Raw genomic sequence first — 24,446 nt, forward strand, 5'->3', positions numbered from 1 at the left:
ATGAAAACATAGCTGGGATTTAGCAAGTTCCACTGGGAATTACCTATGATAGAGGGCAGGGCTGCACTTCCTCAGAACATGCTCCTGCTGTAAAAATTCACAAACCTGGCATTCATACAGGCATCTGTCGCTTGCTCTAATGCCAGTTCATAGTATACATACAAACATCTGCTTCCGTGCACAAAGGGATACAGAGCGCTTGACAGGTCTGTGTTAGCAGGGTTCGCAATGCCAGTTCTTTATGCAAAAACCCTAATGCTTCCCGTCAAGCCATTAGAAGTGATACAATCAGCCCAGACCCCATTAAGCCATCAGTGTCCACCTGTGATAAAGATGGCCATTTGTTTTCTTAAAGCCCACTTAATGTCTGCTTAACTCAATTTGTCAGGAAATGTAGAACAATTTCCTCACAGCCTGAAATTTGGTAGTGGTTCAAAGTCAAAAGGCCAGGTCTAGTCCTATTCAAATGATATAATAAACAGTCTTCAAATCGAAATCTCCCTTGAGGAGCTGATGTTTACTTAAAAAAAAATTATGTTAGCTAGAAAAGAATAACATTTGCATCCTTTATTGTTTTTTTTTTTTTAATTCCTAAAGTCCTGGAAGATGTCTACCAGTGGAAAAGGCCATTGCTTGATTATATGAGAAAATAACTTTATTCTCTTTTTAAATTCAGCCTGAAATTGGTTTTAGAAAGACCAGAAGAACCTTTGCAAAGCATGAGTCCCTAACGATAGCAATCACTTCCAGACTCTAAGGAATCACACTGTAATATGCCCAAGTTTACTTTTTAATCTAATTCTGTTTAAAACATTCTCTGTAATGCTTATACTTCTAGTTTGTTGGAGGTTGATACTGTCTTTTTGTATACCTTGAAACAGATAATAGATTTTTTTGGAAAATATTTTTTAAATGATTATTAATCAAACATAGGGGCTTGCTTTGCCACCATCCCAATTCACTTTTAAACACATGGGCAATTTGATAGACATATATAACTGGCCATCTGGAGGACAGAAAGGAATCAGAAGACATTTCTAAGATTAACCAACAGGGGGCTCTCTTAAATATCCCACATATACTGACTTCCTACCATTCCAAATTCCATTCAAATCTAACCTCAATTCTGAAAAGAGTTTCAATTGAAAATTTAATTTTTGATTGCCTAATAACTTCTACCTCAAAATGTTTAACTCTTAGTTCCTTGTGATTCTGCTTGGTAAAACCTGGAACTAACCACTGATACCAAAACTCTGAAGAATAAATTCTCACCTGACTGTGTGTGGAAGGTGAACTGGAGAACTGAGTCAGTATCTGGATCATTTAGTCAACATGTATTAATTGTGTATCTAATATGTACAAAAAAATTGAAACAAAAGTAAAGTTTAAGGGTTTAAATTTGCTATGACCTCATTTCTAAACTATGCTACTGGTATGGAAGGCTTTAATGAATTTAGTTTCCAAAAGAGAAGAGAAATTGATATGATTTAAAGGGACAGGCATAGGAATACAATGTGTGCTTCAGTATAAACTCTATAGCACTCTTTTTTTCTCTGCTTAGAAATATCACCATTAAATCTCATCCATGAACTAGTGTTGTGTTGATAGGTGGTATTTCCCATGCTTCAGTCCAACGGGCAATGTAACTCCCTAAGAAAAGATTTGATTGAGGAAGAATCAGAAATTAGAATGTGGAACTAAACATATTTACATATGTGGCATTGAGGATCCTAGGTCTTTCTTCAAGTTGCAAAGTTATAGTCCTGTGGCATTTTATATTTTCTGTCCTCTCCCTGAAAGTACCCTATATCTAGTATTTTCACCCATTAAAAGAAAGTATCAAACTCCAACCTTTCTTTCTTGATTCTGTAATATAGGCACTAAATAAAATATTTACTGCAACAGAAATACCTAGAGGAAAATCTAGTATATTATTTTCCTAGAAATGGTTTGATTTTTGAAAATAGTATATTTTTCTGTGGCTTAGAACACCTAAATGTTCTGTACCAAACACAGAGATTTAGTTTTGTTACAAGATAGCATATACTCAATATTAAAGAAAATTTGTAAAGCACATTTAAAATGGAAGACAGTGATTTATATTCCTGTTATTCAAAGATAACTTATCATGGCTAATATTTTGGTATATCTTTCCTACAGTCTTTTTAATTAGCTGTTTTGGGAAAGCTATAATTATTTGGTATCTAAGCAATTGTACAAACTTCAAGTTGTCTCTTAACAGATTACAGAAATAATAAATATTTGTTGATGCTAACTTGAACAGAAAAGTAAAAAGAAAAAAATTAAAATTACTCTGAATTTCACCATCATATTCTGTAGACCTGTTTATTCTGCATTTGTCCCCAGCCTATTTAATTTTTAAATACATACAACATAGGAAAATTTGGATATAATATTTATCATTGATTGATTGTTCAGTCTTTATCACTTTGATTGTTCCCCTGATTTAGTTGTTTCTATACAATTATTGTAGATATAAAGGATGTTCTCTAAAGATTCTCAGCAATAGGAGTAAACATTCTATGAAACTCTGCTTTTCGAGAAGGGAAAACTCAAGTAATTCTCAACTGCAATGTTCTAATAATTGTGTTTGCTAACAAATGCCAGAACTGAATAGCATCAGTCACTGTTTTAAATGGGCACTAGAGATTTCACCTGAACTGTGAAGGGTGGACCACAATAAAGTCATTTCCTGATACTGAGAATAAAATGAAAGCCAAAGGGAAATAATTCAATGGGGCGTTTTGAGTTTGGGGTCCAAGTAAGTTTAAAAAGATATGTAGTTTCATTTATAGTATCTCTATTTTTGAGTTCCAAATTTTGACTCATCACTCAATAGGCTTACATAAGCTTTCAAATAAACTTTTCAAGAAAGTAGTGCTATTACAAATCTTTGCATAGATGTCTTTCTGTTATCCTAATGTGAAAAAGATGACTGAAGAGTGCACACAGTTTGAGGACCACAGCTTTTCCCTCTGAACAACAGGTACTGCTTTGTTTCGCTTCAGAATTTAGTCAGATACGTCTTAGGAAAGCCTGTATGGCTACTAACGTAGTTTTATTTGGGCTCTAATAATTGTAGGATAGTGCTTGATCATCATTACAAAGTTTTGCCAGAATATATTAAAATAATATATTTACTCAGTGATATATTCTTAAAACCAAGCTGTCATTTTTAACACTGAGATTGTTTCTTTCATTCACATTTTCCTTAACTTTATCTTTGACTATTGTGTATTTTTCAAATACACTCTTCCCCAAGTACATTTATAAGTTGTAGTTGTTGTTCAGTTGTTCGGTCGTGTCCAGCTCTTTTCAACCCCATGGACTGCAGCCCGCCAGGCTTCCCTGTCCTTCACCATCTCCCAGAATTTGCTCAAACTCATGTCCATTGAGTTGATGATGCCATCCAATCATCTCATCCTCTGTCACCCCCTTCTTGTCCTGCCTTCAGTCTTTCCCAGCATCAGGGTCTTTTCCATTGAGTCAATTTTCACATCAAGTGGCCTAATTATTGGAACTTCAGCTTCAGCATCAGTCCTTCCAACGAACACTCAGGGTTGATTTCCTTTAGGATTGACTGATTTAATCTCCTTGCGGTTCAAGGGACTCTCAAGCGTCTTTTCCAGCACCACAGTTCAAAATCACCAATTCCACAAAAATAAATTGTAGATAATCTCTCAATTCGGACTTCCAACATTCCTTCTCCTTCCTATCATATTTTGTTTCCATGTTCTGGACACTTCTCTTGTCATCCATATCACTGACCTAATTTTTCTGCGATGACAATTTCGCCTTTAATGTAAACTTTCATTTTGTTTGCATTTTTAGTTTTCTCACTGTCTTTCCTCACCGTCTATCTCCTTATCATCTCATCTGAGCATCCTTTCATCTTACCCAGTTGTCTCCTAATGGCCTGCTGATCCTTTTCATTAGACTCCTTGATGTTCAACATTCTACTAAAGATGCTAAATAGTTGCCTAATTGTCTCATGGTCATTGTGAAAGTTCTGCATTTCTGAGCACTGGTCTTATCTAAAAAGAGCTTTTCATAGGTCACACTTTTGTTGTGTTTGCATGTCTGGGTGCTAAGTCACTTGAGTTGTGTCCAGCTCTTTGCAACCCTATGGACCACAGTCCACCAGACTCCTGTATCCATGGGGATTCTCCAGGCAAGAATAATGGAATGGGTTGCTATGCCTTCCTCCAGGGGATCTTCCGGACCCAGGGATCAAACCCTCATCTCCTGCGTCTCCTGTATCCGCAGGTAGTTTCTTTTCCCATAGTGCCACCTGGGAAGCCCTTTGTTATATTTATTCATTTCAAAAGGTGGAAGCATATCCAGCATTCTGTGTATAATACAGGTTGCTTTTTATGCTCTACTTTAGCTCTACTCTAATCTTTGCCCTGGAACATCATCCAGATGACAAATTGATAAACACAGCTTTTATATTAATTCTTTTCTAGCATATTTATTGTCTTATGACCCTACTATCCTGGTGATTTTTCTCCCACCACATTGCTTAGCTCATTGACATTCTAAAAGATTAAAGACATACAATATTAGAATTCTAAGAACGTGTTCCAAATAGAATTTTGCCAGTCTCCACTGATTCTATGTTTTACATATGGGACTACAATTCCTATGGTGATATGTGCCATTATCTGCCTTCCACTCTCAGTTGTTGTTATCACCATCATCATCATCATTCTGCCTTCCGCTCTCAATCTCCCTCGTTATTTTGTGGAAATTGCTGTCTCTATATTATTGCAGACAAAAGAGAAATCTCCATACATAGTTAGAAGGGGAGAATTCAGGTGAGGAAGGAAATCCTTCACAGTATTCATCTGTATGCATGGAAAGGGGTGCTGACTAGTCCTTTGGGCTGAGTCTTTGATTCTGAAATCAGATGGCTGAAGAAAGGAAGAGAAGGCTATTTCTATCCGCTTTAAGATAGGCACAGTCTCTGGTTCAGTAGTTCAGTAGTGCAAGTGGTCTCACCACTGGCATTTTCCAATTAAATTCCATCTGTCTTAAAGGAAATTACTCTTTAACTTTTTGTCACCTTATTGCCGGTCAGTCCCTGTTATTTTAAGCATTTTAGTCTTTTTTTTCTGTGTCATCAAGCATATTTAGTGGCAGGTTCCAAGAGGTGGTTAGGTGTTGCCACCCAGATGCCATTTTTAAAGCAAAAGTCAAGATTTGCATCAAGAACCTCACATCGAAAGTTTGCATTCAAATTCTCCCTTGGAGCGTGACCTCAGTCTATGACTTCTTCACATTTGCCTCTTTACCTGGAAATGGTAACAGACCTGAAAGGAGGAAATTTATTTTTAGTCTTGCCATTTGCAAGGCCCTTTGAGCTTCTAAGAAGATGTTTAGAGTCACAAAATGTAAATCAATCGTTTATCATAAAGATAGATTTCAAAATATTATTTTTCCATTTGGGGGATTTTTTTCATTGGGTAAACCACACCTTGGTTCTTTGTAAAAGGAATTTTGGACTTTACACTATAGGGAAAGAAGTTTCTATTGGCTTGAATTGAGGGTAAGGAGGTGTGTAAATGGCCTCAAGTTATACATTTTTTGCAGAGGAAATATCCTCCAGATGCTCAAGTCAGCCTTTTCTTGGCAGACAACTAAGAACCATACCGAAACTGAGTCTAAAATCTTTAACAAAAGATTTCCACAATCACTTACCTTTGGAACGGACATTAATTAAAAGAAACAATCATATCCCCTGTGATCAGAGTTTAACTACTGTGAATCAGAGTTCACCACACAATTAACACTTCAAACTGATTAGCAAATGGAAATCATAGCAAGAAATTTTGAGGTTAAAATAGTGAATGGACATATCCTCTCACCCAGCTCACTGTCCCTTATCTTTTAGAGGAAAAAAAAAAAAAGCACTTCAGTCATAACGAACTGGGCAGATTTTGTTTTCCGTGAGGTGTTTGCCATTACATATTGCACATAATGTATGGCACTGTTAGGAGGAAAAAATTGGAGTCAAAGTGGCTGGAAAGTTAGGTCTGCTCTGTAGCACTGTGAGATTGTTGACATCTGCCGAGGTTGGAGCGCTCAGTAAGCAGGAAATGGGGTGTCACTCTGAGTGGTAGTTTACCATTATCCTGGCATCCTAATGAAGTGTCTGCAGTGCACAGAGCTTCTGGATGGCATCTTAACACACGGCTAAGCAAAAGCACTTCTCTCCCTGTCACTGTCATCCATCTGCCTGCACCCTACTGTAGCCAATGGGATGGAACCATGCTACAATGTGCTAGAAGCCATTTAGAGTTGCACATTGCATAATCAGTCCCATCAAATATGTAAAAAATGGCTATTATTGGTTATTTTCTTCAAACTCTGGCACCTGGAGTTTGATACATTAAGGTTAAACTTTTCCAAGTGCTGTTTATGATATTAATTCTACATTCCCCCCACTATCTAAATGGGAATGAGTTGCATCTTCATTGTCTTAAGTCCTGTTAATGGACTGAAAGAGTTGTATGAATATTCATTAAAAACTTCACTGTACATCACACTTGGTGAATCCATCAATTTACCATAGAATGGAATGGTCATTTTCTTTTAGATAACCATTTTTAAGAAAAGGACAAAAAATAAGATCAACTCAAATCACAGATTGGTTGTTTTCATCTTTGAGGACATCATTTAGTTTGCTGTGATAGTTTGAGGTCTTTGGATAAATTTCTTTAAAGACACAGTACATTTTACCAAATACATTTGCAGTTTAAGCTAGTATTGTCAATGCCAGATGATTAAATTTGGTGCTTTAACATCACCTCTGACAAAACTGGCATGCAGTGGAGAAAAGGATATCTGTTATTAGGTGGATAAGTAGAGTAAGACATGTGTGTTGTCCTCCCAAAACTTCTAGATGGATCATGTGTGATCCTCTGGACATGGTTGCAAAGCAGCTGGGATGTGTGGCAAGAACTGATGTGGTAAGATGGCCGCAAAGTTGAGAAGGTGCTTTCTGCAAGAGGGGCAATAAGAATCTGCTAAATTGGAGGTGGGGTAGTGGGTTGGGGTTAGATAAACAAGAGGGCATAACATAATTCGGTTGCATCAGGACTTTTTTCACAGACATTAAAAACTATGGTAAACATAACAGCAGGGAGGCTTGTACTGCAGCACAGTGGGAAGCTTAGCGCGTCTGCCTGCACTCTGCCTGGCTCAACCACTGCTAGGAGTCTCCGAATTTCATTAGCACTCAACAATTCACCCAGTTCCCCAGAAAAGGAGAAAACCCAGGCAGCAAAGCCCCTCACTAATTATGGTAAATGCTCCCAGGTTACAGTTTTGGGGGGACAATGATGGCAGAATGATGTTAAGCTAGAACAAAAGAGTCATTCTGAAATTTAAAAAAAATAAAAGGGATTGTTTGATTTAAATCAGTGCAGTCTTTCAACGGGTAAGACAGTGTTTTAGAATATTAGACCGCCTCTTTACTATGAAATTTTAGATGACCTAACCGAAGTGTGTGCAGCTCTTCTTGAGCAGTGAAAGTACAGGTTGGTTTCACAAATGATATCCTCCACTCTACCCCCTGCTCCCAAATTTATGGAAGTTCATCTCACAAATCTCTGAAATAGAAATTGTATCCTTTGGAAGAAATTTGTAATAATACAGAAATTAGTATGGAATCAAATGTAACAAGATAGGCAAACTACTATAGATTACTACAAAATACTGCATGTCAAATTCAAGTTGTTATCTCCCTCTCAAAGAATGGAGTTATCTGAAGAAAATATTAGTTTTTTCAAAGGGAGAGTGGTCTGCTATTGATGCCCATAAACATTTTAAACGGTACAGTTTTTTAATGGAATGATAGGTGTTTATTTTTGCTAAATCCAGACTTGGCAATCTGGTTTCTTCATTCGTATCCCCCCAGCTGCTGTCAGCATTACAGCACATCAGCTTTCCTTCATGTACGGATATTTCTCCAGAACTCATTTGCAAGAGTCGAAGCAATATTAAACACCACATCCAAACCTCTTTTAAACACACAAAGAGATGGGAAAACACTTCAGAACTAGACCATTGAGAAAATCCTCCTTTCAAATTTACTGTTTGCTTCGCATGCTAGTGTAAAATATCCCACAAAGTCCCGTTTGTGATCCATTTGAAACAATCTTGATTTGCTTAAATTGTCACATTCTTCTTGCACATTTCTTCCTAAATGCAAAAATGGCAAAGAATTCTCCTCCCTCTTCATTATAAAAGTGCAGAATTTCTGGTTTGTTTATTCCTAATGGAACACTTGAGAAAGAAGGAAATATATAAATATCTCCTTCAGAAGATTAGTTGTCTCAATCTTTTTAAAAGAGAGTATTTGTTCATTTCTTCCCCATTGTAAACAATTGGGCTTTTCATTGTAATTTTCCATTGTCAAATAATGCATTTCACTTTACTGTCTTGGTCCCATGGTTCCAAAACATTGTCCTTTCTAATATCCTTATTTCTTCTATATTTACATTTTGATGTATGTCATTTAGGACATAGATAGTTGTTTAAAAAGCTCCTTTTTAAACAAATTTGTTGGAGGAACCTGCTGCTTCGTTGCAACTTACTGGAACAGAACTTGAAAAAACTCACAGTCTAACAAAGTAAACTATATTTTACTTCTTATGAGAACACATTCCCAAGCAAAGTATTTCAGGCAAAAAATGGTGTACATGTTTGGAGTATTTCAAACCAGGCATCGGAAATTTTGTCTAATCTACTGGTAAATATTCTATTGACAAGGTCAAGAACAGAGAAAACTCTGGCCCCCAAGACAGAAGAGAGAATAAGCAAAAGCAGAAATGTGGACAGTTTATCAGCTTCGATTTCTAAAGTTCTGTGCAGTCTCTATAGAATGTGGATGAAAATCCCCTAACTATTTAGAAAGTATGTCCATGTTTGCCTGCCACATATGTGATTCTTCAAAAATTATATCAAGGATGTTAATGAAAAATATGGCTAATAATTTCAGGAAACTATAAAGAGAAAGAAGAGAGAGAGGGAGAGGAAAGCAAGCTGTGGCAAAAAACCTGGGCTCAGCAGCTTTCTGAGGGGAATGGTGAAATGTGACTATGTGATTTATAATGAGAAAAGGTATCTACAACATACAATTTTCTACCTAGCTGCAAATAATAATTCATAGTGATGTCCCTTCCAGATAAAAGACCTTTGCTATGTAGGACCCATGTGGTAAAATGATCATGATAAATGTCAGACCAGTGCAGGTAACGGCTTTACAAACCATTAAGATTAGCTGGCTCTTTTTGCCGATGATAACAGTAACCATGCTGTGACTCTATGTGGTAATAATATCTCAGTCCTGATAAATACCAGAGCCAGGCAGAGGTGTTTATCATTCCCAGTTCAGAAATGCTGACTAAAGTTACCACATGTTGCCTGTTTTTCTTCTTTTAGAATAGCCTTACAATTAACAAAAAAGAAAGTTGAATCATGAAATTATTTTATTCCCCGTTTCTTAAAGGATTCTAATGTTTGTCCCCTGTTCTCAACATCACTGTGTGGCCAACACAAATGAACTGGCTGGAGAAACAGTTGAGCATACTAACCATTATCTTCTCTTGAGAGGTCTTTTGTTCAAAATGAATAGTTATGGATAAAGTTGAATATGCTTCTTAAAAAAAGTGGAGAGGAGAAAATATTCCTTCCTTCACATTTTTCTTGTGTAACAGATCCTAGTTGTTTTCAGGTGGGACTTTTTAAATCCCCAGTAAATTTAATTTGTCTACCAACAAAAAGAGGTAGACACATATTAAAAACTTTAAATCTAGAAAAGTATTTGTAGAATTGCCACCCTCATGAAAATGTACAAAGATAATGGTAATAGAAATAGCAACTTGAGTATTTGAAAAGAATTACTGGTTTATGATTAGAAAGATGTTAAATGACTCAAAACGATAAGCCTTTTTTTTTTTAAGAAAAAAACTTGTAAAACCAGATATGTAAGGATAAATATAGTTTACAGAAAATTCTCACAGGAGAACTAAATAAACTACTGAGCTTTATTTTCTCAACACACACTATCGCCTGAGGATGAATTAGGATCATTTGTAAGTTACAGAAATGTACTTGGCCACTATGACACTTCCAAAATTACTTGGAAAACAAGAAATTTTAGGGAGGATAATACGATCATGCTTTTCCTGTGAAGACTGCCGCCATTGCCTTACTCTTTGATTCAGACAAAGGGCATTTCTGCAAAACTGAAGAAATTTGTTTTCAGAGACAGTTTCAGTTTGGTGAATTTTAGAAAATGTTATCATCCTAAGATTGACTGCACCAAAGCAACTCACTCCAATATTCTTGCCTGGAGAATCCCACGGACAGAGGAGCCTGGTGGGTTACAATCCACGGGGTCACAAAGAGTCAGACATGACGGAAGCAACTTAGCACATACACACGCACATCAACTTGTGAATTAGAACCAAGCTCTCTTTGATAATGAACTGCTTTCTAAGTATTCACAAAGCCAATACATACTATGGGCTGTTCCTGTTTAGGAAACAGCACTAAAGAGTAACATTTATGGCTTCATATGATTTGGAAAATAACCTTGAACTATGAGCAATCAGGGCAGATAGAGAGGATGATTCAAAAGAAAGATGTTAATGGGAAGGGTACTTACATTCAGTAGTACGTACAATATGTGCATTTATGTACATTGAAACAAAATTCTACATACAATTGTATGATATATGTATATAGATTGTGTGTGTGTGTGTATGTGCGTCTGTGTTTAAGTAGGAACTGGAAGCATTAAGAGTTCAAGCAACTTGCCCCAGCTGTACTATAGAGCACTATTTCTAACTTAATTTTTTCAGACTCCTTCATGATATACCACTTCTCTTAATTTATAGCAGGAGTTTAAAGCATCTGTCTATTTTTATCCATTTGTAAGTCTTGAATTTTCTCCCTTTCCACCTAGTGTTTCTCCCTGAAGTAAATGTTAGTTATTTAAAGAAATTTATCAAGTGATTGTTTGCATGACTTGGATGATCCTTTAACACCCAACTCAAATTTTATAATTAAAAAGCATGTCCTCAAAGATTTGCATCTGGTTGTAGGGTACACTAAAAAAATAAATAAATAAATAAAACGTTCTCTGAAGATAAACATCCCTCCTACAAGCTAGGACAGTCTGTAACTAAATTCTGAAATGGTGATGATACAAAGAATAGAAAGTGGATAGAAATTAAACTGCTCTCTTCCAAATATAGCCTTGACATATAAGCGACAGCCGATTTTTTCATACAGGATGCTCTATACATTTCAGCATAACTTTCAGAAGCAGAACAGCTGTGATGTATATTCACCTCCTCAAACAAAGGGGTACAGTTATCCTTTTAGAATTACAGATAAATAGAATGAATAGTACTACTACTATGTTGTTTACTGGGAGAATCTGGTCTTTTATTCCCCTGGGTGAACCTACATATCAAAGCAGAGTTAATTTTGATATATGATTTAACTTGTGACTATAAATAAGTTAAGAATAATAAATGCATAGATGATAAGGCCGGAAAAGTGTCTGGGGGTCATCGGGTCTGGGGTTTTGCACTGCACAGAACTCTTTCCATCATTGTATAACTTTATCTTATCTCTGCAAAAAAGGCATTTGGCTGTAAATGTCCTTGTTTTAGTAGCAACATTTCATGCAGATAAATGCAAATGTAACCATCATAAACCATATTTTTTAAAATGTGCCCTCAAAACCATGAATCACGGAAAAACTATAAAGCCACATCCTTATCATAACATTAAAGGCTATCACATCATGTAGGAGCTGTTACTTCTTTAAGTAGCCTGGAGTTGTTTTTGAAGAAGCTCATTTACAACAGAGTTTGGTATAATTTGAGAATATGGGGCCAGGTGGGTGAGGAATAGGCCTTAGTGAAAAAAAACAGTTTACTATTTTAGTATATATGTGTATCCCATGCATATTTTCCATAGGCATTTTTTGCAATTGGGTAACAAAAATGAAGTCCTCCAGAAAAGTTTTGTATGCAGTATGGGTTCACAGCTCAGACTGGAGAGGCTATTGGAATCTGAGTGGGAACTAAAAGGTAAGTATTAAAGTAGATGGGCTTCCCTGGTGGCTCAGCTGATAAAGAATCTGCCTGCAACGTGGGAGACCTGGGTTTGATCCCTGGATTGAAAAGTTCCACCGGAGAAGGGTATAGCTACCCACTGTAGTACTGTGGCCTGGAGAATCCATGAACTGTATAGTCCATGGGATCACAAAGAGTCGGAAACGACTGAGCAACTTTCACTCAAAGTAGATACAAAAGTAAATCAGAAGGGCACAAAGGTAAGAGCAAATGTGAGTGGAAAAGGCCCCAATCATGGAGTGTTTTCCTACTGGCAAGTTTGTATAAGTCTCTTAGCATACCATTTACCTAAGAGGTTCTCTAATTCTCTGTGTAGCAAAGGTTCATTTTCTCCCTTTTAGTCATGATGTAAAAGAGTCAGAGATATCTGAAAGTCTTCTCAAAACTCTCAATACTTTACAATAATGAGAAACCATATGCTGAAGGAGAAATATTAATAGAAAATGCTGTCTTTCAGATGCTCACTGAATCAATTGAAGACAGTTGACGCATCTTTAGTAAGCTGTGTCTGAATCTTAGCTCATTAACCACTCCTGTATTATGTATGCTGATTCCAGCTCCTAATATGACACATCAATAAACCAGATCTGAAAAGGTGTCATTTCGATTTTAATGTATCCAATTGTATTTTTAGAAGTTCCTTCACTTAGAAGTGTTTGTGTTATTTCTGATTTTACAAGCTATGGAAGAGTGGGTTCAGTATTGATTTGAAGGGGAAGCTACTGCTTTCCTATAACCTTTTCAAACCTTCTTTCTGATTATGTTGTAAGAACAATAAATGGCTCCTCCTTGATAATATTTCAGCCCTCTCTAATCTATTGTCCAGTACCCGCTCCATGACTTAAGTGTAACTTAACCACAGATATTTATGTACCACCATTCATTTCCGTTCCTCAATTATAAGTGAAAGCAGAGAAAGAGAAAAATATTTCTATTAAGTAGTCTTCATGTAGGATGTTTCTTACCAGCATATATGGAACAACCATGTACTTTTATAAAAATTCTTACATGGAACTAAGCTGCTCATCAACAAGATCACCAGCCTCTCAAATTATGTAGTGTGCTGTGAAATGTCAGGCAACCATAGCAAGTGTCTTGTCACCAGTTGGCATCAACTCAGTTCAAGTATTAGGAACTACATTTCGAATGCTCACTATAACCAGGTAGTATGCCCGGGACTGAAAATAAAAGGTGAGCCATATTTAGCATAGACCTCAAAAAAAAGAGGGGGGGAAGGGAGTGATGAATATTTATACAGTACCTACATTTTGCTGGTCGCTGTTAGGTACACTACATACCTTGTTTAATCCATAAGTCTGGCCTCTTTGACATTTTTCAAAGAAAATAAAAAACTTATCCAAGACCACACACACCACTTATCCAAGACTGCTAAAACACTGTTGTAGAATTCAAACCAAGGTCTGTCTGTCCCAATCTGTGTTCAGGTCTTTCCTTTGTTTACTAATTCTTTTTTTTTTTTAATTCAATTAACCCACTGCTTCTGCTGCCAAGTCATTTCAGTCATGTCTGACTCTGCTACCCCATGGACTGTAGCCCACCAGGGTCTTCTGTCCATGGACTCTCCAGGCAAGAATACTGCCCTCCTCTAGAGGATCTGCCCCACCCAGGGATCAAATCCACATCTATTATGTCTCCTGCATTGGCAGGCAGGTTCTCTACCACCTAGAAAGCTCATTTTCTAGTGCCATCTAGAAACTCCATTTAACCCACTATATGCCAGTATAAGAGTTGCCTCAGTTTATGGGAAAATTTTCAGTTTAATGGGACAAATCTACAGGTATTCATGTCATGAAAATACCATATGAAGTGTTATATATCAATAAATAGAATGTCCTAAGTGCAATGGAACATAGAAGAGGGACTCTGCCTAGGGAGGTTCATAATTCTTTTATCCGGTTGGTTAAAAAGACAAAGTAAAGCTTTAATTCCTGCCCAGATACCATGGCAGTGACCTTGCAATTATTTCCAATTAAGCAACCCCAACCTTTCTTAAACCTGCTCTGCCTGGGTCATACACTCCCTAAAACTGAGGTTTGCTGGATGTGGCCATTTAGACCACTCTCTACTTACTATCTGTCAAGCTTAGATCATGGCTGCTACTTCTATAGACCTCAATGTTAATGGATCCTTTTTTTTTTTTTTTTTTTTTTGAGACTCTGACATTAAACTAATCATTACCATGGCCAGAGTCTTCAATAAAATTAGAAAAGTCACCTCTCTTCCTTTCCCCTCCTCTCCTTCCCTCATCTTTCCCAATTTCATCTGTATTACTTGAATCAGAAGATCCTTGGGTAAATTAAACTACTAGCATCATCCCATTTTATGCAGAATGTACTCATCTCAAAAATATATAAATGTATGTGTGTTGTGTTGTTTAATGGCTAAGTCGTGTCTGATTCTTTTGTGACCCCATGGACTGTAGCCTGCCAGGCTCCTCTGTCCATGGGATTTCCCAGACAAGAATACTGGAGTGGGTTGCCATTTCTTTCTCCAGGGGATTTCCGTACCCAGGGATTGAATCCGTATCTCTTGCATTGGCAGAGCGGTTCTTTATCACTGAGCCACCAGGGAAGCAATGTATGTTTATGTATAGGATCATTGGTGTGTGTGGAATTAGCTTCAGATGCCTAGACACAAAGTCTCCAAGTGTCCCTAAGTGCTCTGTCCGGAACATACTGTACCAATTTGCTCTCATCTTTATTGACTTGTTTTACTTCTGAGTTTCTCATATCCCATAGGCTCCAACTGGTCCTCTGAAGCATCACATTGTCCTGCCATCATTAAGCTACAAGGGGGCTTTCTAGCCTTTTGGCAGGAAGATTAGATCTGCTGTTGCTATGATGTTGCAACTACCTTTTCTCTTTTTCTCTCCCTTTCTCTACCTTTTCTCTTTGTCTCTTTCATTTGCAGTTGTCCAATCCATAGTATGTTGGAACTCTTCTAAGAATAACTGCAATTTTGAAAGCTCTGCGTGTGGGAGGCATTATTTATAGGCCTTTGTGGTTTTTAGAGGAAGAAGAACAACTTCTAAGCAGAGTTCTCCTAATAAGACTACCCCCACCCTATTTTCAGTTCAGTTCAGCTCAGTTGCTCAATGTGTCTGACTCTTTGTGACCCCATGAACCACAGCACGCCAGGCCTCTGTGTCCATCACCAACTCCCGGAGTCCAACCAAAGCCATGTCCACTAAGTCAGTGATGCTATCCAACCATCTCATCCTCTGTCATCCCCTTCTCCTCCTGCCCTCAATCTTTCCCAGCATCAGGGTCTTTTCAAATGAATCAGTTCTTTGCATCAGGTGGCCAAAGTATTGGAGTTTCAGCTTCAACATCAGTCCTTCCAATGAACACCCAGGACTGATCTCTTTCAGGATGGACTGGTTGGATCTCCTTGCACTCCAAGGGATTCTCAAGAGTCTTCTCCAACACCACAGTTCAAAAGCATCAATTCTTCGGTGCTCAGCTTTCTTTACAGTCCAAATCTCACATCCATACATGACTACTGGAAAAACCATAGCCTTGACTAGACGAACCTTTGTTGACAAAGTAATGTCTCTGCTTTTTAATATGCTATCTAAGTTGGTCATAACTTTCTTTCCAAGGAGTAAGCATCTTTTAATTTCATGGCCGCAATCACCATCTGCAGTGATTTGGAGCCCAGAAAAATAAAGTCTGACACTGTTTCCACTGTTTCCCCATCTATTTACCATGAAGTGATGGGACCGGATGCCATGATCTTCATTTTCTGAATGTTGAGCTTTATGCCAACTTTTTCACTCTCCTCTTTCACTTTCATCAAGAGGCTCTTTAGTTCCTCTTCACTTTCTGCCATAAGGGTGGTATCATCTGCATATCTGAGGTGATTGATATTTTTCCTGGCAATCCTGATTCCAGCTTGTGCTTCCTCCAGCCCAGTGTTTCTCATGATGTACTCTGCATGTAAATTAAATCAGCAGGGTGACAATATACAGCTTTGACCTACTCCTTTTCCTACTTGGAACCAGTCTGTTGTTCCATGTCCAGTTCTAACTGTTGCTTCCTGACCTGCATACAAATTTCTCAAGAGGCAGTTCAGGTGGTCTGGTATTCCTATCTCTTTCAGAATTTTCCACAGTTTATTGTGATCCACACAGTCAAAGGCTTTGGCATAGTCAATAAAGCAGAAATAGATGTTTTTCTGGAATTCTCTTGCTTTTTCCATGATCCAGAGGATGTTGGCAATTTGATCTCTGGTTCCTCTGCCTTTTCTAAAACCAGCTTGAACATCTGGAAGTTCACAGTTCACATATTGCTGAAGCCTGGCTTGGAGAATTTTGAGCATTACTTTACTAGCGTGTGAGATGAGTGCAATTGTGTGGTAGTTTGAGCATTCTTTGGCATTGCCTTTCTTTGGGATTGGAATGAAAACTGACCTTTTCCAGTCCTGTGGCCACTGCTGAGTTTTCCAAATTTGCTGGCATATTGAGTGAACACTTTCACAGCATCATCTTTCAGGATTTGAAATAGCTCTATTTTAGCCAAATACTATCTTCTGCAGGATATTTTCCTGTAATTCCTTAGAAAAAAGTTTCCTTTGCAATAGTGTATTAAGAAAAAAAAACAGTCAGTTTCTACACTCGTTCTTCAGGACTGTCCTGATAGCTCCACAGATTGAAGGAATCTGTTTATACTGTGTGTTCCACTCTCCATGGGCTCAGTTCTCAAGATCATCTCATAGTACAACTATAAGCCATCTACTTTCTAAACAGAAAGGCCAAAAGGCTACAAAGATAAGTTATCCCCCTGTACACAGTCTCCCCAGAAGTCCCACATAACACTCTGACTACAGTCTCATTGGCCAGACTGTGTCAGCTGGTCACTCTGGCTGCCAAGGAAGTGAGGAAATGATCTCTTTTAGCTGCGTATGGCCATCTCCTCAACAATGGGATGGTCTAGCTAAGGAGGAAGAGAATGGATACTGGGTGGTGTGTGCCTCACCTATTATTCTCTTATCTCTGATCTTTTCTAGCAGTGGCCTCTTTAGAATCATCAGGAGCTCTGTGCTAGAAGTTAGAAGTAAAGTACAGAAAAGAAAGGTATCTGAGTCAATTATATAAAGAGCTTAAATTCAAGAAATTATTATAATTCTGAGCCTTTATTAAAACTATGGTAAGATAAATTCTCTAGTATACTAAGTAACTCAGTTCTTACTGTGCCATCCATGCCCAGAAAGGCAAAAAGAAACAAAATGAAAGAAAACACCCTACGTGATATGTAGTTTGGAATAACTTCCTATTTTTTTTAATGTATGTGACTAAGCATTATGCTTTCAAATTTATTTGCATTTTTTTTGTTTTACAGCAAAAATGAAATGTATTAGGGAGAAAAGATAGCATAGAACTAATAAAAAAAGAAATCTTTAGTCCTCCACAAAATTAAGCAAAAAAATAGAATACTGGTAATTGAATCAGAATGTATGTCCTTATGTGTTTGTTTTCTAATGCTGCTATGACAAATTATCACAAACTCTGGCTCCAAACCATAAGAATTTATTATCTTACGTTCCTGAAGACAAGAAGTCTGAAGTCTATTTTGTAGGGCAAAAATCAAGGTGCTGGCAGGCCTGTGTTCCTTCTGGAGGCTCTTTCCTCAGCTTTTCTGGGGTTTAGAGGCTATCTTTACTCTTGGACCCATGGAGTATCACATAGCCATAGCTCCTTTTGCTTTCATTGACATATCCCCTTCTCTCTCTGACTCTGATCCTCCTGCTTCCCTCCTGGCCACCACTGTGATTACATTGGGCCATCCAGATAATCCAGAATAATCCCCCCCATCTCAGAATCCCAAATTTAATTGGGATTAAATCCCTAATACGTGGAAGGTAATGTATTCACAGGTTCCAGAGATTAGGCCATGGACATCTTTGGGAGGCCATTATTCACTCAGCCACAACTTAGAAAATAGTAAAGCACTTATGAAAACTGATTGATCTTAATAAGAAGATCGTGTCAGAGCCACACTGTTGCTGCTTTCATTTTCCCTTGATCTTATTCACAGTCAAAATAAAGAAACTTCATGATGCTGATTTTCAGTATATTTATTCCCTTTGGCTGCTAATCAGAGCTTTACGTTTTACATTTGCTAGGATTTAGTCCAAAATTCTTCTCAGAAAATTCCCTCATGCACCTGAGTAATCGTATTCTTTTCTGTTTTTTGTTTTGTTTTGTTTTCAGAAAAGCAAGACAACAACACAAGAATCGAAGCTATAAAGTCTCTTGTACAAAAACTCCCTCCACCAAATCGTGACACCATGAAGGTTCTCTTTGGACACCTAACTAAGTAAGTTGTAAAAGTTTCTGGTTGTGTTGTCATATTCTCATTTCCTAAATGACCAATATTTAATTTCAAGTCTCTAGTACAAGAGTTTCTGAATGCATCCATCTCAAATTTCCCCCTCTAGCTGATCTAAGTCTTCCTTCAGAAGCTGGGAAATGTACTTGAGGTAGGAAGGGAGACCTACAAAAGGAACTTTCAAAATAATCTCTTTTCCCTGACTTTTAAACAAGTACGTGTTTGCTGACTGATTGCCACAACTGTAGCCAGAGCCCTGGAATGGGCTGGGTTTACTTTGTTATTTTAGTATGATGGCAGGAGCCTGGAATGATTTAGACATGAGTTCAAAACCTAGAGCCATCATGTACCAAGAGTGATGACCACATATAAGTGACTTAAACTCTCTGATAACCAGTTCCTTCATCTATAAGACATTGATGCCAATAGACAATGTGACACCTATGTAAACTGCAGAAAGTGAAGAGGAACTAAAAAGCCTCTTGATGAAAGTGAAAGTGAAGAGTGAAAAAGTTGGGTTAAAGCTCAACATTCAGAAAACAAAGATCATGGCATCCAGTCCCATCACTTCATGGTAAATAGATGGGGAAACAGTGGAAACAGTGTCAGACTTTATTTTTCTGGGCTCCAAAATCACTGCAGATGGTGACTGCAGCCATGAAATTAAAAGACGCTTACTCTTTGGAAGGAAAGTTATGACCAACCTAGACAGCATACTCAAAAGCAGAGACATTACTTTGCCAACAAAGGTTCGTCTAGTCAAGGCTATAGTTTTTCCTGTGGTCCTGTATGGATGTGAGAGTTGGACTGTGAAGAAGGCTGAGCGCCGAAGAATTGATGCTTTTGAACTGTGGTGTTGGAGAAGACTCTTGAGAGTCCAAGGGACTCCAAGCAGATCCAACCAGTCCATCCTGAAGGAGATCAGCCCTGGGATTTCTTTGGAAGGAATGATGCTAAAGCTGAAACTCCAGTACTTTGGCCACCTCATGCGAAGAGTTGACTCATTGGAAAAGACTCTGATGCTGGGAGGGACTGGGGGCAGGAGGATAAGGGGACAACAGAGGATGAGATGGCTGGATGTCATCACTGACTCGATGGACATGAGTCTGAGTGAACTCCGGGAGTTGGTGATGGACAGGGAGGCCTGGCGTGCTGTGATTCATGGGGTCGCAAAGAGTCGGACACGACTGAGCGACTGATCTGATCTGATGTAAACTGCTAAGAGAAAAAAAGACAGTGAAAAGACCTAGAGGCCACACAGAGCTCGGTGTGTTTGACAAGCATAAAGCAGACCTGACTGGCTAGAGCCTCGTGGATGAGGGACATGGGGGTGGAGCTGAGGTCATAGATGTTAGACCAGTGTAAAACCACATAGGTTCTTGCGGGCCACAGTGAGAAAGTGGAATTCCATTATAAATACAGTGATGAACCATAAAGTGTGTTAAATTGAGGGATTCTATACAAGATCACCCTGGCTGACAGATGGAGAATGATTTCCAAAAGTGAAAGCAGGGAGACCTATACGGAGAAAACTGTGGTAGTTCAGGCAAAAAGTAATGGTAGTTTCACTGGAAGCCTTAAAGAAGTATTTTGATGATGGGTCAAGTCAGATTTGCTGATAGTTAGGATGCAGTGGAGAAAGGAAAGGAGAAATTAAATGTTCCTCTTGGGGTTTGGTTTGGAGCAAATGGAGAAATGGTCATGTTACCTAGATGAGTAAAACTGGGAGAAGGAAAAGGTTGAATAGGAAGAACTAACTGGAGAGCTGTGTTTTGGACACTTTAAGTTTGAAATGACCGTTCCTCATTTGTCTTGTGTTAACACCTTCTTCAGATAAGGCAGAGTGCAATATAAGTGATGAGGTTTTAGCTTTCATCACATACATATAGTAATGTTGAAGCCTGATAGATCGGGCAGTTTTGCTTTTGTGAGATTAAATCTCTTTAATCACCCATTCCTTGGGTTGAGTCATTCCTATGGATTATTCAATTAACCCACTACATAATTTTTAATTGTAAATATAATGCACGGAATTGCATACATGAAAAATTTAGGCAACTGTCATGCTTATAAATCAAATTTGCCTTCCAGTCACTCTTAGCCTGCTGAGCAGAAATAACTACACTTCTTGTATCTACCCTTCCAGACATGTTCCTAATCCTAAGGACATGCAAATATACCTGTGTGTGCTTATTTATTGCATTAGAGTATACATTCTACACATATTGTTCTGCAACTATTTTTGCAACTCATGGACAGCTTCCCATTTCATTAAGCAGGTATCTGATTCTTTCTAACAGTGGCCTAGTATTCCATGGGATGGATAATCTACAATTTGCTTCACTGTTCACTACATTAGGGAACATATTTCAATCTAATTCATCATATTTCCTTCTTACTATTTCACTCCCACCAGTGGAAGCTGTATCAAAGTTCAGAAGACCCCTTATTTTTAGAATGCCCCTGCTTGTCACGTCCATATACTGCCTTTGGTGGGAAACCCAGATGGTTTCTTGGTGAAACGATGTTGGGCTTTGAAGAAATAGAGATCTACAGTCAAATTCTTGTTCTATACTTTATACTCCCTTTATGATCTCAAACACGTAAAATCATATTAAATAATATCAACCATATCTTGTGGTTATGAGAATTAAATGAGATAATGCATATAAAAAGTCTGGCACAAGGTAAGCATTCCTCAAATGCTAATTCTTTTCCCTTAGGTTCCAGGCACACCATGAAAGGAATTTCAAGTTGCATGTAAATACTGGAGTGCTTATCTCAGTAATTCTAACTGGACAAAGTCATTAAGCAAATGGAAAAGTATACTCTTTAACGCTATGTAATACCTAGTCTCAGAGATCTTGAGAAATATCCATTACTCAGTCTCAAGTATGCCTTTGTTTTTCCAACTGAAAGAACAACTATAAAATGAAGAAACTGAGAATCAGCTAAATCCTACTTTGAAAACACACACATGCACACACACACACATACACACACAGTGAAGAAAGTCTATCCAATTAAAAACTTTGAAAGGATGAGAGTCATGCCACACAATCGCAGTATTAGCAATTAGTGCCTGATCATGTCTTATATTTAAATTAATTCCCTAATTTTGTTAGAACTTTCGTTCAATTCAGTAGAGATGGAAATAGATGTTTTTGATGGAGATTTCAGATCGGGTTATTATATCACCTTCACAGCATCCACGTGATACAGGTTTCCATTTTAGATGGAGAGAAAGTGTTGTTTGCTTGCCGCCCACCTTTCTTGAGTTGTGTGACCATATTCCACCCTGCAATGATTTATAAACAGGGTTTAATTATGCACAAGTATGTGCACATGATTATATCTTGTTAAGCATTTCTTGCTAAGTTTTTGATAAACAGCCAATCGTGGCATGTCATCAAAGCTTGAGAAGACTAAATAAGAAGATTGTTTAACGAGAATTTAAATGTATTCATGTTTGAAAGAATCATTAGAATGTTTTCCTTAGTCTTGATGTATTTGGTAGTTCTTCAGAAAATCTACCATCAACACTTGTATGTAGTGTTTATTCCAAATTGTTGCAAATATATATATATTTTGAAGTTTGTTTAGCAAAGGTCAGGGAATGCAATGAAGTGCCAAAAATTCCACTTGACCTACGTTGTACTCTATAGCCAACAGAATAGAAGTCCATTTTTGCAAAGCTCTGAGTTAAACATTCCCTTGAAAGCAGAGCAACTCCCAACTGAGAAAGTTTAATGCACCACAGTTGAAGTAGAAGCTGGATGCAGGTGCTATTCACAAAAGCCAGAATTTTTAAAGGGTTATGATTATATTAAGCATGTGCGTGCATGCTCAGTTGCTCAGTCGTGTCCCACTCTTTGTGACCCCATGAATTGTAGCCCACCAGGCTCCTTGTCCATGGAACTTTCCAGGCAAGAATACCGGAGTGGGTTGCCATTTCCTTCTCCAGGGGATCTCCCTGACCCAGCGATGAAACCTGCATTTCTTGTGTCTCCTGCATCCCCTGCATTGGCAAGTGGATTCTTTACCACTGCATCACCTGGGAAGCTCATGTTAAGCATAAGATTACATAATAACCTCACAGGCTGAATAGTCTCATAGTCCAGAGTCCTCATTCTCAATCATACTCATGGTGAAGTATGTGCTTCTGCTGTGATAGATTGAGACCAGGAATTCAGAATACACTATCGTCTCAAAATGTCATCAGCCAGAAATCTTTATTAATAGGCACTTTCACCAATTGACATTACAGTGATAAGCACTGGAAGGTCCCGTGATACCCTCTGAATCATATAAATGGCATGTTCTATCTCTGAAAAATATGTGGCCAGTGCATGTTCCTTCGGCCTGCTTATTTGAAAAGGCAGGCAGGCAAAGTGGAGATGAAGTTAATGGGAAGGCAGACCTAGAAAGATAAGCGTTGCTTGTTGATGGGTAGTAGCTTGAGGTTGAGAGCTAGGCAGCGAGGTTATATAAGAAATAGAGAACCACTGAGACTTCATCTGTTGGACATTTGCATGATGTGCTCCGTGTTTATGAAAGAGTCCTCCAACAATAGAGTGTGGGGTGAATGAGATAGAAGAAGAAAAGAATCCAAGAAGCCACTTGGAGAGGTAGTTAGATTGGAGTGATGAATCTTGGATGGAAAACAATGGTCCAAACCCTGCGACTTCTCAAAGGAAAATTCCACTCAGCTTTTGCTTCTCTCATTTCTTCAACCCCCTTATTTAGTCAGTCATAGGGATAAGTCTCAACCTACTCCAGTACTCTTGCCTGGAAAATCCCACAGACGGAGGGGCCTGGTGGTCTGCAGTCCATGGGGTCCTAGGAGTCGGATACGACTGAGCAACTTCACTTTCACTTTTCACTTTCATGCATTGGAGAAGGCAATGGCAACCCACTCCAGTGTTCTTGCCTGGAGAACCCCAGGGACAGGGGAGCCTGGTGGGCTACCGTCTATGGGGTCGCACAGAGTCGGACATGACTGAAGTGACTTAGCAGCAGCAGAAGCAGGGATAAGTCTGGGGTTTCAATGCCAAGTAATTGTAAAAATAGTTCCTTCAATAGCAGTAAAATGGCAAAAGAAGACACTGTTTAGAAGGGTGCACTTTTTTCTCTATTTTGAAATACAGACAGGGAAAAAGCAAGATGAGCTTAGAGAAGAATAAGGAAATAGAGTTAATTCTGTTTTGTTGGTGTGAGTTGAAACAAGCCCTCTAGATCTGCTGGTGGGGATGTCCCACCCAGCACGGTGGGAACCCATAAATGTAATATAGCTCAAGAATGAAAGCCTTTCAGATCTTATTGCCTTTTGAGCCAATATCTTAATGCCATTACCTATCCTAAGGAATGGTGGGGGAGGCAGGTAGCTTATGCAAACGAAATTTTACTATTTACACGAGTAGAAACTTGGAAACAACCTAAGCATTCAGGGACAGGGGATAGTTATACAGAACATGGCATATCATATCAGCTTAATAAAATGTAGTTCATAGCTAGTTGTTTTTTTAATTAGGGAAATCCTTGCATTAAGTCAAAGTCAGGGATACAATATTTTATATACTCAAAGAGAGTATAAGTGTAAATATGTGGGAAAGTTGTGCATTTAGAAAAGACTGTAAAGCTGCTTGCTGAGATGTTAATATTTCTTTCTTAGAGTTGTTGAATCATGAAAGAATTTTTTCTTTGTGTGTTTCTTCTTCTCTCCTAGCAGTGGGATAGAAAGAGACATGGGGTTTGAGAGCCGGTAAAGAGAATAGGCTTTGAAGTTAGGCAGAAGTGAATGTGAGCCTTGGCACTGCCACTTACTGGACGCATAACTGTGAACTGACTTAACTCTAAGCTTCCTTTTTCTCATCTGCAATTCAGGATTCATAATAACACCTATTACTGTGGTTAGGAG

General features: G+C 38.2%; 1 protein-coding gene across 1 annotated transcript in view; it reads left to right on the forward strand.

Annotated features, from left to right (window-relative positions):
• Positions 1-24,446, forward strand: part of ARHGAP15 (Rho GTPase activating protein 15) — a 698,771-nt gene that overhangs the window by 617,267 nt on the left and 57,058 nt on the right. Inside the window, exon 13 of the mRNA XM_070389876.1 lies at positions 18,412-18,517. Coding sequence (XP_070245977.1) covers positions 18,412-18,517 — 106 coding nt within the window. The remainder of the gene's footprint in view (positions 1-18,411; positions 18,518-24,446) is intronic.

Source organism: Bos mutus, chromosome 2 (assembly GCF_027580195.1).
Source record: "Bos mutus isolate GX-2022 chromosome 2, NWIPB_WYAK_1.1, whole genome shotgun sequence".
NCBI lineage: Eukaryota > Metazoa > Chordata > Mammalia > Artiodactyla > Bovidae > Bos > Bos mutus.